A 19,826-nucleotide genomic window follows, 5' to 3' on the forward strand; every position below is an offset into this window, starting at 1 on the left:
ATATATATCATTTACTCATGCATTTTATTTCTGTACATGCATTTCATTATCATATTTATAAATGCATTAGACTTTATTGAATATCAATATGACACTTATGATAATTTTAAAATATTATATTGTATATTTTATTAAAACTTTGATATTTAATTTTTAATATGACATTTTATATCTGTACCTGTTTCAAACTCAACTCTTCTGCCCTCTGCCACTCCACACAACAAAGACATTTTATTCTTAACTGGAAGGCATGCATCTTGTTTAACTAATTGTAATGATATGTTGTTTTCTTCAATTTTGCTACCCTTAGTACCTTAGTTCTCTGCTCCTTTTTTTGTATGCCACTATTAAAATAATAATTATGTTGATTTCATCTTTGAGTGTTATAAGCCTAAATCATACACTTGTGTTCAAATATAGAAATTTATCCTTTGTTTGAATCTCTTTAAACCCTTCCACTGGTAATGCAGTTTTCTTAAATATTTTATCACATACGTTTTAACCACAGAAGATAGCACATATAACTTTACCAATAATTAAATGTAATTTAGAAAACTCAAGAGGAAAAGGAAGATGTATTGAATTTACCCATTATCTATCTTATGCTTTAATTTTCAACTTTTTTTTTTTTGGTACTGGGTATTGAACCCAGGGGTGTTCCACCACTGAGCTACATCATCAGCCCTTTTTATTTTTTATTTGGAGTATCCCAGACTGGCCTCAGAATTTGTGATCCTCCTGCCTCAGCCTCCTAGGTACCTGGGATTACAGGAGTAAACCATCATGCCCAGCTTCATTTTTAGTTTTTTAATGTGACATAACTGTGACTTCTTATAAATTGAGCTTTTCCTCTTTGGGCAGAAATGGGATTTTCTCTAAAGGAGGATAGTATATCTGTAAACACTCATTGTTATCTTCTCTAAATGAGGACAGAATATTATTTTCATTCATTGTTATACTCTATAATTTTTGTTTACTTTTGTCAGTTTTATTATTTTTTTCTTTCTGTGTTCCTTTTATGTTGCTGTATGCTGTTATTGAGAAAATAATATTTTTTCATTGACTCAGTCTTTGAGAAATAAAATCCCATATTCCATCACTTGTGTCTTTGTTTAGCAAGTAACAGCCACATTTTTACCTTTTAACTTTGAAGACTCAACATATGATCATAACTCATCTTTTATGAATAATAGGTGTTTTGAGTCTTGCAAAATTATGCTTTTAAGTTGTTATTTTACTAATGAGTGATGTGAACACATAATAATATTTTTCCAGAAAATTTTATGATATCATTTAATAGATAAGAAATATGAAGTCATCAAAATTTTATAGCTACTTAAATATTTATGCTCCATATGTCCACGTATAGAAAAACATTACTTTAAATACTAAAGGTAGAATTACACTTAGTAGAATGTGCTTCCCTATGCTCTTCCATTCTTTCTATTGTGCTTTTTAAAAGTGTTGTATTCATTTATTTCTGTTTCTTGCAATAGCAAGTGAATGTCTCCTTAGTAAAGATTATGTCTTATTTTCACTGAATATTTTTGAGTGTTAATAATCTCTTTCTGATTCATTAATTTTTTTTCTTTCCTGTAAACAGATTAACACTGGTGTGTGTGTGTGTGTGTGTGTGAGAGAGAGAGAGAGAGAGAGAGAGAGAGAGAGAGAGAGAGAGAGAGAGAACAAGAGAGAGACAGAGAGAGAAAAGAGAGAGACAGATTATAAAATATGACCAGGTTAGAAAACAAATAGAACTTCTAGAAACCAAATTAAAGTTTAAGACTCAAGATTAAAATTTTACAGTGTATAACTTTTAGTTGAAAAATGAAAAACAGGTGATGTATAACTGAGGAAAGAATTAGAATCTTTACAAAAACCCAGCAAAAAGAGAAAGAAATGACATGGGATTAAGGTCATATACACTGATGGTGGTGTGAGAGAGTCTGCAGGAGGTCCATCTGATATCACAGAATCAAAGAAAGAGAGTGTAGGTGGATGAAATGCTCCCAAACAACACTCAATAAATAAATATAAGTAGGAAGGTACCAGAGTGAAATGTGCAATACTATAGACAAAAAGAAGCAGCCAGAAGGGAAAAAAAAGGAAGATAAAGTTTATTGTCAAAACAAAACAGATGGCTGAGTTCTCAAAGGAAACATGTTTTCTTAGAAGACACTGATATGATAGCATTAACGCCCCAAGACAAAATAACTAAATGCCTAACATTGTACATGGGTGTGTGTGGGCTTGAGTATTAAGAAGTGCAGAAAAGAGTTGATTGCAAGTAAGTAAATAAATCCTGGGAAACTTTATGACCAACCATCCTTTTCCAATGAAATCCTAGGTACTTGGAGGGAGGGTTATTGTAAAAGGTAAATGTGAATGCAAGAATAAAGACTTTTTAAAAAATGATAAAGTCATATATATATACATAAACACATATAATATAAAATTGAATATACTGAATCATAGGGTGTTTCTCAAGTTTAGAAGATGATGTTTGGGAAGATGACATCATTCCCATTGGAAGCATATAATATTCCAATTTGATTTACACCCTTGCCAAGAGCAAGTATCAATCATACTTTAAAAATTTTGTGCACAGTCATGATCATGATATTGAGTCATTTCACAGTAGACTTTGCATTTTTCTGATTTTATAGTGCTTTTTTCTGTGTCTACTGAGATGATCTAATAGCACTTTATCCTTTCATGATAATAGTGCAGTGAACTGTATTAGTAGATTTTTCAAGACATAGTCCTGAGATTGTAATCAATTTTGTAATAATGTACTATGCTTTTTAGATACTCATAAATGCAAATTCCCAATGTTTTAAAATGAGGCTTTAACATGACATGATAAAAATGATCCAAATTACTCCTTTCCTAAAATAATCTTATTGTTATGAAGTGATTGGTGGGGTTTCAGATATACAGAACCGCTTGGGATTTCTGGGTCCCTAGAAGCAAACCTGCAGTTTTCTGCCATCTGGTGGCTGTTATCCACTGTAACCAAATCCAAGATGAAGATTGGATGTTGTGACAGAACACAAAACTTTACCACAAAATGTGAATTCAGACGATTTCCAAGTTACTTGGCTTTCATACCTATCCTGTTGTCCTAAGCAAGGCAGTTTGGTTGAAAATTACAGGAATTGTGGGGGCCCTTCTCTACCTCCTTGTTTCCCAAAAAAGTTGTGCAGCATCGTCAGCCTTGTTTTTCTTTTCCTTGTTTTGCTTTTGTTTTTCCTCACTAAAAATAAATCCTGTAAGATTTTACCCCCAGAAAAAGAATGAAGAGAAGATGGAAAATATTTGCCAATTATATTCTATGTGGATTATCCAGAGTTGGCACTTTCGCAGAGTTTTACTGAATTGCATTTGGGATTGTGCCCACATTCATCATCAACACACAATGTTATTTGATTTCCTCATTCTAACCATGACACATTTTGGATTCAAGCTAAAACATTAAAACATAAAGACTTTCTACTTCTTTTTTATTCTGAAGAGGAGATTGTAGAACGTGGAAATTATCCCCTCTTTGAGGGTTTGCTGGAACTGAGAAGAGATGTCCTCTGGACAAGTTTATTGAGGGAAGAGTGTTGACTATTGATTCAATTGTGATTGGTTGACTGAAGTGGTGACCATCAAAATAATTAACAGCTTGATCAGGAATTGATATTTACAAACATATCAATAAACAAATCAGTATTATAAGATAGTGCTTTTTATGTTAATAAACTGCTTAATGAGTGATAAACATTTTAGCACAAATCATTTAACCAAATCATTTTAAGAGTTTCCCTGTAATCTACTAATTTTTACAAATTGTTGGGGATATTTTTGGATTGACTTGCTATCATCAAGTGCTGTCTGAGCCACAATTTGATGCAAAAGGACTAGCCTAGGCCAAACTGTTACAAAAGTTGTCCCATTAAGTTGAAAATCATCACATGACGTGGTGTTTGAAAACACCTTTTTTTCCCCCACAAAACTATTCATAGTGCTGAATTTTCTCCAGGCTTCTGCTATACTAATCTCAGTATTTAACTTTATCTGGCTTCTTTAATGCTCTCTGATATGTTTTCATAACATCAATAATTATGTTATTCAATAAGTCACAAAATCATTTTTGCAATGGCAGTTAGATGTTCTAAATTTATTAATCTTTGTTTACCTTCAATTAGAAAAAGTACACAAATATTTCTTTGGCCAAATTTCTGTCTCCAGTAGAAAAGTTCACTATATTTTAAAAATTCTTTTTTTTTTTTTTAAAGAGAGAGTGAGAGAGGAGAGAGAGAGAGAGAGAGAGAGAATTTTTAATATTTATTTTTTAGTTCTCAACGGACACAACATTTTTGTTGGTATGTGGTTCTGAGGATCGAACCCGGGCCGCACGCATGCCAGGCGAGCGCGCTACCGCTTGAGCCACATCCCCAGCCCTAAAAATTCTTATCTAATTTTTCTCTATATACTTTGCTTTTCTTCAAAATCTGCTTAATTTTTATCATATCATCAAATTATCTAATATAATTTTTGTTTATATTAGTAATTTTAATTTATTATTTATAAAATTACTATGTATTTCCTCCTTTTGCAATGAAAGTCTACTATCAGAGTACTTCAGAGAAATGGAATAATTAGGATATGCAAAAAGGAAGAGATTTATTATGTAGAATTGGCTTATTGAAATCAGTGAGGTTGTCCTGAAAATATTTATTATTAAAACTAGTTTTTTAGGGCTGGTGCTGTAGCTCAGTGGCAGAGCACTTGCCTAGTATGTATGAGGCGATGTGTTCAATCCTCAGCACCACCTAAAAATAAACAAATAAAATGAAGGCATTCTGTCCATACACAACAACAACAAAAATTAAAAGGAAAACAAACTAGGATTTTAGTATGAACTATAAATATTTTAGCTTTTTTTTCTAAATTAATGAAATTCACAGAAACTAGTTACTTAAATTTTTAAGATAAAAAGCTTAGGCTTTTTTAATAATAATTGAAGTCATTCTATGATTGTCATATTTAAAAAATAGTTTCTCTTTTTAGTAGATAAACATTTTAATTAATTTGGAATATAGCTGGGTTACAATATTTCACAACACCATTATTTTCATCACATTAATTTCTATTTTAGTATTTAATGTCTAAACATATATAATTAAGATGATAGATTTCCTATTTTAATCTACATTAATGCATTTTAATAAAATATTTTTTATTTTTTAAATTAGCATTTTTTTTGACAAATGGAGAGATGATTTATTGGAAAAAGAACTACCTGTTCAACAAATAGTACTGGAAGATTTGAACATCTCTATGCAAAAAAAAAAAAAAAAATCCAAACAGGCTTTATGTCTTTCACAAAATATAATTCAAAATAAATTTAAGAGCTAAATAAAAAACAAAGTATAAGTCTTCTATAAGAAAACAGGAGAAAATCTGTATGACCATGGGTATGTTGATGAGTTTTTATATTCAAAATCAAAAGCATGATCTGTGAATGAAAAAGTGATAATTCAAATTTTATTGAAGTTACAAATGACTCCTCAAAGATACTGTAAAAATAATAAGATACTCCATAGACAAGGAGGAAATATTTGCAAATTCTGATAAAGGGCTTGTTACTCAGATATGTATGTCTATATCTATATAAAAATAAATGAACTGATAGTATATAATTATAAAAAATATAATAATATGTTCCTTAACTTTAAAAAATTTGAATAATGTAAACATCATCACTTTTTATTGTTCTCTAATTCTCATATTTTCCATCTTAATCCATACAAAATTTTTATTTTTATTCAGCTACTTTAACCTAGCCAATCTAGAATTATACTTCTGGCTACTGTTGTTCTTCATACAGTTAAATCCTACTGTGATTCCAATATTGAGTGACTAAACTACTGTACTTGCTGACACATTCTTTGAAATATTGTTTAATATCAATTGACTTACAAACAACAACAAGTGCTGGCGAGGATGTGGAGAAAAGGGTACACTTGTACATTGCTGGTGGGACTGCAAATTGGTGCGGCCAATTTGGAAAGCAGTTTGGAGATTCCTGGGAAAGCTGGGAATGGAACCACCATTTGACCCTGCTATTGCCCTTTTCGGACTATTCCCTGCAGACCTTAAAAGAGCATGCTACAGGGACACTGCCACATCGATGTTCATAGCAGCACAATTCACAATAGCTAGACTGTGGAACCAACCCAGATGCCCTTCAATAGATGAATGGATAAAAAAATGTGGCATCTATACACAGTGGAGTACTATGCAGCAATAAAAAATGACAAAATCATAGAATTTTCAGGGAAATGGATGGCACTAGAGCAGATTATGCTTAGTGAAGCTAGCCAAACCCTAAAAAACAAATACCAAATGTCTTCTTTGATATAATGAGAGCAACTATGAACAGAGCAGGGAGGAAGAGTAAGAAGAAAAGATTAACATTAAACAGAGACTTGAGATGGGAGGGAAAGGGAGAGAAAAGGGAAATTGCATGGAAATGAAGGGAGACCCTCATTGCTAAACAAAATTACATATAAGAGGTTGTGAGGGGAATGGGAAAATAAACAAAGAGAGAAATGAATTACAGTAGATGGGGTAGAGAGAGAAGTTGGGAGGGGAGGGGAGGGGGGATAGTAGGGGATAGGAAAGGTAGCAGAATACAACAATTACTATTAGGGCATTATGTAAAATTGTGGATGTGTAACCGATGTGATTCTGCAATCTGCATTTGGGGTAAAAATTGGGAGTTCATAACCCACATCAATCTAATGTATGAAATATGATATGTCAAGAGCTTTGTAATGTTGTGAACAAACAATAAAAAAAATAAAAAATAAAAAAAAAATCAATTGACTTAAATTTTATAATCTGGGACACATTACTATTATAATATATCTTAGAAATATTAACTTAGTACTCAAATATGACATATGTTGGAAGCATTTTTATTCTACCTAAGAAAAAAAATAAGTGTTGGAACCTATAGAAAAGAGTCTTAAAAGAGATTTTAATTTACAAAATAAAATATTTAATGGGACAAGTGTTTGTTATCCTAAGTTATGTTACAATCAAGCTAGCTAGTAAGTAAGGTTACATTGGTACATGATGAATTAGCATTGAAAAAAAAAAGAGTTTGCACTTATGTTTCATGAAATAATTTTACGTTTGCCTATTACTTTAGAAAAGAATAATTAAATTAGCATTTTTGATCACTGTATTGAGTAAAACTTAATGAGACTTATTTTCCTGTTTTTACCCCTTGATGAAGGTAGAATTACTTTATCTGAAACATGGTATGTGTGCATATCTATATGTATACCTATATCTGCAGATATCTATAGTTTATCATATGTCTATGTATGACATTTATATATGTACCATTATCTATAATACTGAATAGCTAAGTGTGTATTTCCAAATAATAAAGGCACTTTCTCACATGACTACAGTGAAAATAAAATATAGTGAAATTAACATTGATATATGCTACCATATAGTACATAGATATCATTGAAATTTTACTGATTGATTTGATAAATTTATTAGTAGAAAAAATACTTTTTTCCTTGTATCCTTTTCTTTGTTGTTCAGCATCTGATTCAGTATCATACATTGCATTTACCTGTCATATCTCTTTAATCTCCTTCAATATGGAACTGTTTCTTAGTCTTTCTTTTTCTTTCACATCTTTGACATTTTGATGTTAGTCTATTGAAGTCTAATGTTTCTTTTTTTTTAAATTATTTTATTGTTGGTTGTTCAAAACATTACATAGTTCTTAATATACCATATTTCACAGATTGATTCAAGTGGGTTATGAACTCCCATTTTTACCCCGTATACAGATTGCTGTGTCACATCAGTTACATTTCCATTGATTTACAAATTGCCTTTCTAGTGACTGATGTATTCTGCTGTCTATCCCATTCTCCACTGTCCCCCCTCCCCTCCCCTTCTCTCTCTCCATCCCCTCTACTATAAATCGTTTCTTCCACTTATATAATTTTTCTCCTACTCCTCCTTTCCTCTTATATGTAATTGTGTATAACCCTGAGGCTCACCTTCCAATTCCATGCTTTGATATAAGGGGAGTAACCAAGGACAGGGTAGAGACGAAGAGCTGGAGAAGAAGATTAACATTAAACAGGGATGATAGGCGGGAGGGAAAGTGAGAGTTAAGGGAAATTGCAAGTCTAATGTTTCTTGTTGGGCAAAACTCAGGTTCTGTATTTGGATCAGGAATACTACAGAAGTGATACTTCTTTTTCATTAGTATATAATATCAGAAGGCATACCATCATTTTCCCCTTATGATAATGTTAAATATGTTATGATCTTTTTATCTTTTTTCTTTTGTATTGGGGAATGAACTTAGGAGTACTTCATCACTGAGCCACATCTCCAGTACGTTTTATTTTTTAAATTTTGAGGCAGGTTATTGCTAAGTTGCTGAGGTTGGACTGAAACTTGGGATCCTCTGCCTCAGCCTCCTGAGTCACTGGGATTATGTGTATGTACCACACCATTCCAACCGGTGTTGTTAATTTTGGTCATTTTGTTAAAACAATGTCTACCAACTTCCCCAACTGTATAGTTGATTAGTAAGTATGTTAGTTAATACTTAACTAATATATATTTTATTGGTAGGTATTTTTAAACCATGTTGTATTGTGTCTTTTAACACTTGTACCTGTTATTTTTAGACAATTGATAACTCTCAGATGAATCATTTATTACTTTGAGGGTTGCCAAATGATGGTTTTGTTATTGCATCATTTTTCCATGTAAATTATTTTTGACATTTTTATAGCAAAGTTATCATTTTATTCCTTCATTCATTATTAATTTATTCACAAATAGATAAAGCATAGCATACCACAGAAAATGTTGAGTATAAGTGGCAAAGACAGACCTCTTGCCTTTTTTCCTAATCTTCGTAGGAGATCTTTTGTTTTCCACCATTAAGGATAATACTACTGGTCTGGATATATGGCTCAGTGGTACAACATTTCCCTGGTATGTAAGAGACTCTGGATTCAATTCCCAGCACCAGGTGCAGGGGAGGTTGATATGTTTTTTCATAGATGCCCTTTATCAGGCTCAGGATAACTGCTGAGTTATTATTAGGAATGAATGTATGTTTTTGTCAAATGCTTTTTTCTAGACTTATTGTTTTTCAACTTATGTAGTTGGTTAATAAAGTAAATCCCATTGCTTTATTTTTGTATGTGAATCCAGCTTTGCACCCTGGTGTAAATTCTACTTGGTCATAATATGTCATCTTTTTGATCCTTTGTTGGATAGAATTTATTGAAATTTTGTTAAAACATCTTTCTCTATGTTCACAACAGATATTGTCCTGTAATCTTCTTACCTTATTATTTTCCTGACTGGTTTATCAACATTAAACTGGTTTTATAAAATAAGGAAGTATTCTTCATCTGTAATTTTATGGTAAATTTATGTGGTATTGTTATGCTTTTACTCCAATGTTAAGAAGGATCTTTATAATTCACAAGGATGTTAAATAACTTTGAGTGAGAAAATTGTTGCTCTTCCTATAGCAATAAGGCCTATTTCACTTGTCCCCAAACTTCTACATAGGAACTGACTTTATTAGAGTCATTTGGGAATCTTCAAAAATAAACAAATCTTTCCCTACACTCTTCTCACTTATAGGCATTTTTCAATATCCAGATTAATTAAGAATAAGGTGACCCAGGAATCTGTATAAAAAGCAAATGAAACCTCCCACTCTCAAGGTGATTTGGAAGTATAGGGAAGTTGTGCCAACACTGACTTGACTGAACTCCAGAGCCTTCTTTATTTTTCAGAAAGACTGCACATTTATTTATATATCTTGCCTGACTTACCCTCTTGATTTTAATAATAATTGAATGGCTAGATGAGAGGACATAGAGAAGTTTTGGCAGATAACATTTTGGAAGGAGTTTCAGTTCTGTCTTTGAGAAATACAAGAGTAAACTTCTCCTGACATTCAAACTGAAGACTCAGTGTAGGATTCTCTTGCTTCTAATTAGTGGAAAGCACATGAGAGTTGGAAATAAATAGGTCTACTTTTTGAATGTACTTAGATGCTTGAACAAATCTGTACATACTGTAAACCAATTTTGTCATGAATTACACTTTCCTCAAAGCCTACTTTAAAAGAACAATAAACTTTTAAAATACTTCAGTAAGTCTTTATTTGGAATAAGCTGGATCTCAAGTAAGGTAACTGGGTTTTAAAAATCATATTCTTTTCATTTTAGTATTTGGTAGTTAATATTGGTTTTCTAGCATTATCTTTTACTTTGTTTTTAGAATTTTGGGATGAAATTTACATAGCAGATGATGAGCCATTTAAAACGTACAATTTAGCGGCATTTCTTCCACTAAACATTTTCTGTTGTATGCTATATAGATTGGCATTTCTTCCATAGATTCCACAACTTACAGTTGTGCTCTTGTGAAACCATCATTTGTGTGTGTGTGTGTGTGTGTGTGTGTATGTGTGTGTGTGGTCAGGTTTTTTGTTTTTTGGTTTTTTTTTTAGAATTTTTTATTTTATTTGTTCTTTTTAGATATACATGACAGTAAATGTATTTTGGCATATTATACATACATGGAGTATAACTTATTCTAATTAGGATCCTATTCCTGTGGTTGTACATGATATAGAGCAACCCTGCTTGTGTATTCAAACACAAGGCTAGGCAAATTATGCCCTGTTAAGTCTACTGTCCTTCCTATCTGCCCCCTCCTTCATTCCCTCTCGTCTAATCCAATGGACTTCTATTCTTCCTTTCCCCATCCTCCCTTGTTGTGGGTTAGAATCCACATATCAGAGACAATATTCAGTCTTTGTTTTTTTAAAGATATGTTTTAGCTACACACGGACACATTATTTTTTATTTTGTTTATTCATTTTTATGTTGCGTTGAGGATCGAACCCAGTGACTCACATGTGCGAGGCAAGTGCTCTGCCACTGAGCCACAACTCTGACCCCTCAGTCTTTGTTTTTTTCGGAAGATATTTTCTTTTTTTTTTTTTATTGTTGGTCGTTCAAAACATTACATAGTTCTTAATATATCATATTTCACAGTTTGATTCAAGTGGGTTATGAACTCCCATTTTTTACCCCGTATACAGATTGCTGTATCACATCAGTTACACTTCCATTGATTTACATATTGCCATTCTAGTGACTGATGTATTCTGCTGTCTATCCTATTCTCTATTATCCCCCTTCCCCTCCCCTCCCCTCCCCTCCCCTTTTCTCTCTCTACCCCCTCTACTGTAAATCATTTCTTCGGAAGATATTTTCTTAGGAAAAATGTCTTCTTTGTTCTGCACACTCTCTCATATATCAATTATTTATTCAGCATTTTCTATTTCCCACGTGCTGTATATTTCATTTAGCTTGTATGATCATTTAATTTAATCCTTGTGGAAATTCTATTGAGCCAAATTTTTAAGTCATATTTTGTTAATGAGAAAACATGCTCATGGAATTTAATCAATTGTTTAATTTGATTCAGTTAGTAAGAGATGGAGCATGAAATAAAATTCAGATTGATGTGAATTAAAACTCCATACTTTTAACCCAGAAAACATTTTGATTTCATAAGAAATTAATAATAGAAGCTAAATAAATTTCATTTCTTCTGACTACATGGGACTTCCTATTTTATGATAATATTTAGTTAAAAATATGTATCTTCAAAGATGTAATGAGTTCCTTGAAGGAAGGGAAACTTTTTGTTAGTTCAAAATTTAAAAATAGTAATTAAATCACAGAATTATAACATCAAATTTATTTTTCATCTTGGATTTAACATTTTAGATATTAAAATATTAACATTATTATTATATTGTCTGTGTGCCTTTTAGCATTTAATGTTAAGCATTAATACTTATAGAAAAGCAAATCAGAGCCTATGCAATACTGAGTTTTGGCCCTACTTATTTATAGTAATGTCTTGTATTTTATTAACAATATATACAGGGAAAAATCATATCTAGTTGGGGAAGTTAATTTTATACTTTAACTGAAGTGCTTCTATATAAACAAAATAATTCATAACTTTAAGACTGTCAAAAGTTGTCTTAGAGTTTGTCAAAAAAGAAACTCTCAGAATCCAGAGATTAGCTGTTTGTAGTAGGAGAGAGAAGTTGAGTTGTGTGTGGCTAGTAAAGTCAATCAAATTTAATATATCATTTGGATGACATTCAAGATTGGTGCTGCATTCTACTGTATAAAATCATGATACCATATTTCCTAAGTTTTTAAATATAGCAGAATATTTTAAGAGATCCAAATTAAATACATTCTGTGGTGGGAAAGGGAGTTCACTCAATTTCTCATTTCTAAATTAAAATAACTTTATGTGTTTGCATATTTGTTTACTTGACTAATATTTATGTTTTTAGGAAGTTTGAGTCATTGTAAATATTGTTTTTCATATTCCCTTTCACTTAATCCTCACAATAATCCTTTATAGTAGCTATTATTAGTCTTTCCACCTGACAGGAGGACTTTTGACTCATCCGAAGCGTTAAGTAGTTATTGAATAGTTATCCTAGATTCTTTTAGACTCAAAGAGATAAAACTAGGACTCAGTCCATCACAGTCAACGGCATAAAATAACTGGGTCACATCACTACCAGAAACATCCTTTGCCCATCCACATTTCTCATGTAACACTGACACTGAATTTAGTAGAACCAACCTAAACAACCTCACTTTGGTTGCGCATTGGGCACTTCCAAATGTGAAACTATTTTGTCAGATGCTCTGCCAATAAATCTCAATTAGCATATTTAAACAGCACATTTAAAAATATTAGCATAAGTTTTTCAAAGGGAACTTCAGGAACCAAGAGTTGATCAACACTTTCCACAGGTTTGTCATAATGGTTTCGTTTTTCTCAGATAGGTCTCAGCAATGAAGAGTGAGCCAAGTAGGAATTACTCAGAATTGACAGAGTTTATTCTCCTCGGATTTAGGACATCTCCGGAAGTACAGGTTTTCTTACTCTTACTGTTCTTGCTTATCTATCTGGTAATTGTATTGGGAAATATCAGCATGTTAATCATTATTAAAATCGACTACAGACTTCATACACCTATGTATTTCTTTCTTAGAAACCTGTCCTACTTAGATCTCTGCTACTCCACTGTCATTGCACCCAAAACTCTGGCTACTTTCTTGTCCAAGGAAAAGAAAATTTCCTACAATGGGTGTGCGACACAGTTCTTTTTCTTTGCCCTTTTTGTTGGGACTGAAGGTTTCCTTCTGGCTGTGATGGCATATGATCGCTTCTCAGCCATTTGCTCGCCTTTCCTGTATACTGTGCGTATGTCTCAGCAGGCTTGTGTTCGCTTGGTGCTTGGATCTTACATCTGCGGATGCATCAACTCCATGATACAAACAGGTTTCACCTTCAGTTTGCGTTTCTGTCAAGAGAACAGACTAGACCACTTTTTCTGTGATGTCCCAGCCCTGATCAAGATCTCATGCGTTGACACCTTTGTGAACGAGATTGTGCTGTTCGTGCTCTCTGCTGTCATCATCATCACCACCACCATCATCCTGGTTTCCTATGGGTACATCCTCTCCACTGTCCTCAAGATCCCCTCGACCCAGGGAAGGCTTAAGACCTTCTCCACGTGCAGCTCTCACATCACAGTGGTGAGTTTATTCTATGGAACTGTGTTCTTCATGTACGCCCAGCCTGGGGCCATCTCCTCACCAGAGAAAAGCAAGATTATAGCTGTATTCTATACTCTTATCATCCCTATGCTGAATCCTCTGATTTATAGTCTAAGGAATAGGGAGGTGAAAAATGCTTTGAAAAGGATATTATTGAGAAAAATGCCTTTTCATTAACTTTCAGCCATCTATAAAACTGTAGAGTCTATTAAAAAGCAATATTAGCAATGATTTATTATTAAGCAGTTTCAATGAATGGCATCAAAAAGTTTTGGAGGTAAACATTTATTTTCATTTTTCAATTGTCAATAGGGCTTTTAAAATTGAATTTAAAAATCAATAGATATTTAATATTTCTACATAATTATTTTATAGTGTGATATCTAGGTATTACATAGATTAAAAACTAAAATACAGTAATACCAAATTAATACACATATTAAATTGATTAATTAAATATACATATGTGTATGTTACGAACATCTACATTTTCATCTATCAAGAGGAAGAGAGACACTATAGAATGTTCTATGTTCTTTGATCATTATTGTTTGGCATAGTCCAATCTTTGCAAATCAGAATTAGAAGAGCTATGTAATGTAATTTATTGTCTTTCCCAAATAATCACACAAAAGAGTGGTGCCAATTTTACTTTAGTAATATTGTTAAGTCATTCAAATATTAATGATCCCATTAAGAGGAAAAAAAATAAGTTAATGTGGGGGCTGTTGTAAAGCTATATTGTCATCAAGGTCTTAATAAATCTTAGTTAAATGGTCAGTATTACTTACACTTATTTAGTTTCTGTTTATATTCCTATATCATTTTCACAATTTGCATATTAACTTAAAATCCTTAATTTTTTTTTCTAGATTTGAAAACTTATTGCCACAAAGTTACAATAACTGAATCCTTTTCATTTCTGTGGTTTTACATACATTCTGTTTTTAATTCTGACAGTTTCATTCTGGTTTTGCCCCTTAGTTAGACTTGCCTCAGGTTTGACTTTCTGTCATTAGATATTTGAGCTTCATGTCTTATAATTATGATGCACTAATTAAAAACAATAATAATAGAAGTGCTGTCAGTAAAAGAGGACAAAGGGATTGGGAGAGGGAGGAGAAGAGGGAAGGGAAGGCATCAGGGAATGTGATCCATCATATGTGCATGTACAAATATGGAATATCAAATCCCACTATTATGTTTAATTATTATGCATGAATAAAAGTAAAATTTTAAGAAGTATGTTATGGTGTGATGTCTTGTTATTACAGAGACTTTATGCTTTATTTTGTTTAAGAATATTCAAAATTGCAACATAACACATTACAAATTAATATATAAATATTAAATTTATTAGTATAATATTGCATGTACATTTGCATTCCCTTGTAGTTTATTTTTATAAGTTCTTCTGATTATTTTCTGAATTTATTGCTGAATGCTTAGTGACATTATTTTCAGATTACAGGTGTATGGGAAGAGAGGGAACCACAGTGTTAGATATCAGTTATTGTTCATATGCCATCCCAAGATAATGGTATAGCATCAAATAAGATTATTATTAATTAATTTCTGTATACTTGAAATCCAAATGTATTAGAATTATAACATAGTATTATCTGTGTGTGCTTAATGATTTTTCTTTAGAATTCTATATATATTGTTAATTTTTTAGCTTCTGCTCTTTTGTTTTTATCTCATTTCTAACTTTTGTAACAATATAGTTTTAATGTTTATTCAGTTCTTTAATTATCTTTCTTTCCACTTAGCTTATTTATAAAATTTTTATTAGTGCATTATTATTATACACAAGATTTAGGGTCATTTTGGCATAGTTATACAAACCTGGGGAATTGATTTGCTCCAGCTCAATCCCAAGTACTTCCCCATTCCCTCCCTTACTCCTTTCTCCTGTTCTCTTGCCTTTTTTCTAATAATTTTTCTTCTACTTATTTGTAGTTTTTAAAATTAGGGCATTATTGGGGCTAGGGTTGTGGCTCAGTGGTAGAGTGCTCGCCTATCACATGTGAGGCACTAGGTTTGATCCTCAGCACCACATAAAAATGAAATAAAGATATTTAAAAAAAATAAAATTAGGGCATTATAAATATACATAAAGTCAATATTCACTGTGGTTGGTCTATCTATCTATCTGTCTATCTATCTATCTATCTATCTATCTACACACACGTAAGATAGTTTGATCAGTTTCATTTCACCTTTCCTCCCTTTTCCTGTCCTTCCTCTATCCTCCTCAATCCTCTTCCTCTACTCCATTGATTTATATTTTCATGGGATTCTCTCCTCCTTTTTTCCCATTAGGTTTATCTTCCACTTATGAGAAACAATATCTGACCCTTGACTTTCTAGGTCTTGCTCCTTTCACTTAGCATGATGTTCTCCAGCTTATTTTTGGTATTTGTTTTTTCCAGAGAACTAATTTTTCTCAGTTTGTACGATCTTTTTGGTAGATTTTTTTTTCCAGTTAGTACATTTGGGAATGAAAAATAAATTCTGATGTAATTTATGTCTCCTTAATAACTCTTGATGTACAACATATATTTATAGGAAGTTTTTATATTTATTTTGATGGCATATATATTCAAATTGCCTTTGTCAAATTTCACTGCATTGATCATTTTTATTTACTGAGATTTTTAAATTTGGGTTTTCTTTCTTTTTTTTTTTTTTGGTACTGTGGATTGAACACAGTGGTGTTTAACCACTGAGACACATCTATACCCCTGTTTTAAATTTTTTTTAAGCTGGGTTTTGCTAAGTTACTCAGGGCCTTGCTAAGTTGCTGAGGCTGACTGTGAACTTGTGATACTCCTGCCTCAGCCTCCCAAGCTGCTGAGATTACAGGTGTGTGCCACTGTGCCCAGCCTGGATGATGCTTTTAATAAGGACATGTGGTTTGCAAATGTTTTATCTGACTATGTTAGCTTTGATTATTTTATTTATTTATTTTTTGGTGATGCTGGTGTTTGAACTCAGGGTCTCACTCATTCCAAGAAAATATTCTACCTTTCCTTCCAGGAAAAGGTCACATACCCATCCTTCTTTTGATTACTTTAATATCTTTCAAAAACAAGTTCATAATTTTAATAAAGTCTAATTTATAATTTTTTTCTTTTATTGATTGCTCTGTGACTTTAATTTAAGAAATTATTGGCTAATTTTATTTCATATTTTCTCCAATTATTGCAAAAAACTTCATAGTTTTAGCTTTTGCATTTACATCTTTGCTACATTTTGAGTTCACTTTTAAATGTGGTTTGAGGTATGAATAAATTTTTACACTAAAACCTAGAAAATTGCTTCACCATGCTTAGCTACACATGCACTCAGAAGTTGTAAGGAAAATAATAATAAAGACATAGAGACAAGGTGCAGCCGCAGGGAAGTGGCTCCTTGTCCAAGTGGTCACATTTATTTATACCAATAGGTTACATTAGGTCATTAGCACCATAACTACACTATTGTTTAGAGTATCAGTAAGGTTGCTTATTTTGCAGTTACATCCAACAGTTGCAATATCCAATGTCAGGAGCTTTGTGCAGCTGTTAAGAAAATCCATTGTATAAAGTTACTGGAACAGTAGACAGATTTAGGTTCAATGAAACATTGTGGATTTCTAACAAGAGTCCTTTTATTTCCAGGAGCTGTGTGCCTGATATGAAGGTCAAAGCTAATAAGACTCTAACACAGAGTTTCCTTGTGAAGGACATTGCTGTAGCAGTCAGGTATCCTGTGTCTTTGCACAGGATTTTCTCAGCAGCCAGGCATTCCTTGTCTTTGCACAGAAACTTCCTAGCCACCAATCATGCCACAATCATGAAGTTTATAAGAGACCCCCAATCCCAACATAGAACCCCTATAAGAAGTCACTGCTGGTTTGTTCCAGGGGGCTCAACTACTGCATGAGGTGGTAGCAGATCTTGGGATCATCCATGCTGTGCTGGTTCTGCAGCGCTACAGGATATAATGTTAAGAGATCATGGAGGGAAGACATGGGAGGAGAGGAAAAGTGTAGCAGGGTTGGAGTGCTGACAGGTTGTCCCTGAGAGAAGGATGTGTGAAGCTGTGAGAATGAAGCCAAAGCCAGAAATTGAGATGCCAGCAACATGAACTGTCTGCCAAAAAAAGATTTTGATTGTGGACAGAGCCAGGCTAAAAGAGAGCCCATATACACTGCAAGTGGAAAAACCAAAGAGGCGGGAATGCCTTAAGCCTGTTGGAAATAGCCTCTCATAGCCATGTGTCCTGGATGCTATATGTAGCATTACAGGACTTGTTTGCCCAGCTGGGTTTGGTCTTTTTTGACCTCATTCCTCCTTTCTGTGTCCCTATTCCTTTCTTTAGGAATTGGAATGTTTACTGTGTCCCTGTATATTGTATATATGTAACTTGTTTTTTATTTTTCTGGGAGCTCATAGCAACAATTTGCCTTGAAACTCAGAGGAGACTTTGGACTTGGACTCTGGGACAATGCTAAAAGATGATGGGACTCTTGGAGATGAATTAAATGCACTTTGCATTGTGAAGTGAACATTAGCTTTTGGGAGCCAGGAGTTAAATGTTATGGTTTGATTGTGAGGTGTTCCCTAAAATATCCTATTAATGCAGAAATAATTAGAGGTAAGATGATTGATTTGAATGGACTGACTGAATGATAACTGTAGATAGATGGAACATGGTTGAAGGAGGTGGATCACCGGGGGGTATGCCCTGGAATGCTACATCTTTCCTGTGGCCCTTTCCCTATCCCCCATCCCCCTTGCTTCCTGATTCCACCATGAGTTGAGCAGCTTTCCTCTGCTGGACTCTTCCTTCATGATGTGGTGCCTTAGCTTAGGCCCAGAACAATGGAATCAACTGTCTGTGGACTAGTATCTCTGAAACTATGAACCCCAAATAAACTTGTCCTCCTCTAAGTTGTTCTTGTTGGGTATTTTGGTTATAGTGATGAAAGCTAACTAAATTTTCATAACAGTTATTTATCAAATATAACTTTTGCAAATAGTTTCTCCTAGCCTGTGGTTTGTCATTTTATTCTCCTGACCTTTTTTCCCTGGTTTTCAGGACTTAACATGTTTAGATTTATTACTAAATATTTGATATTTCAATGCTATTAAAATCTTGAAAAATGGAACACAGTTTTATCAAATCTCCAGAAAACTGAAGTAGAAGTAATATATATCCAATTATTCTGAGGTCTGCAATACTTTGATAGTTTATCCATCTTTCATGAACATAGATGTAGACATTCTTAATAGAATTTTGGAAATCAAATCCACAATATATAAAAGGAAACATCTGTGCCACTACATTGTATTAATCAATTTAAATCATGAGGTTACACTAGAGTCAGAATATGGAAGAGTAAACTTTACCTCTTTGTAAGGAGAAGCTGGAAAATATCAAGGTGATATTTGCAATTAATCACAAGGTAGTATCTCCCTCTTGTAGGGTGTTAAATGACAAGTTTGAAGAGAAAGCATCACTGAGGAATACAAACTGTACAACCCTTGCATCTTTTACCTCAAGACTTTAGTTTATTGAAGAGAAGTAAACAACTTACTTAGGCCACATTTATTTAGTAATTTATAAACTCATATTTTTTAAGAACTGTGTTTTCAAATATGCAATTCCTATCTGAATCTTTCTCCTACATCTTGGTTCTGGATGGTTATTTCTCACACAAGAAGATTTGAGGCTTATTTACCAGGAAGTATAAAACAGAGAATTTCTAGACTTGGAACGTAATATAGAGAAGATGAATGGGTTTCATAGCAAAAATGATACGAATATGAAAAGAATATGAATATGGTATTTTATTTAATTCATTTCATGTGTAAGATGTCCCAGGGCTCCACTCACACTTGTTGACCAGAATAATGGTTGTTGAATTCCCACCCATTACTCAGGAACTCATGGTCTGAAAGGGAAGCAGACCAGGTACCCAAGCCATAAGTAAGCTTCTCTTCTTATCAGAAATATTTTTACAAAAAATATCAGCAGAGTTTCTGCAGAGAGCATTGTGATTTGAAGCTTCATTTTTCTTATAAATGCTAGTTT

General features: G+C 32.9%; 1 protein-coding gene across 1 annotated transcript; it reads left to right on the forward strand.

The window, feature by feature from the left end:
• Positions 1-12,974: 12,974 nt before the first annotated feature.
• Positions 12,975-13,919, forward strand: LOC308658817 (olfactory receptor 9S13-like; the record flags this gene model as incomplete). Its single annotated transcript, XM_081311736.1, has 1 exon — positions 12,975-13,919. The coding sequence occupies one exon, from the start codon at positions 12,975-12,977 to the stop codon at positions 13,917-13,919; it is 945 nt and encodes a 314-aa protein (XP_081167862.1).
• Between the last annotated feature and the right edge of the window lie 5,907 nt (positions 13,920-19,826).

This window comes from Spermophilus citellus (genome assembly GCF_964194105.1).
Source record: "Spermophilus citellus genome assembly, chromosome: 10".
In the NCBI taxonomy this organism is placed as follows: Eukaryota; Metazoa; Chordata; class Mammalia; order Rodentia; family Sciuridae; genus Spermophilus; species Spermophilus citellus.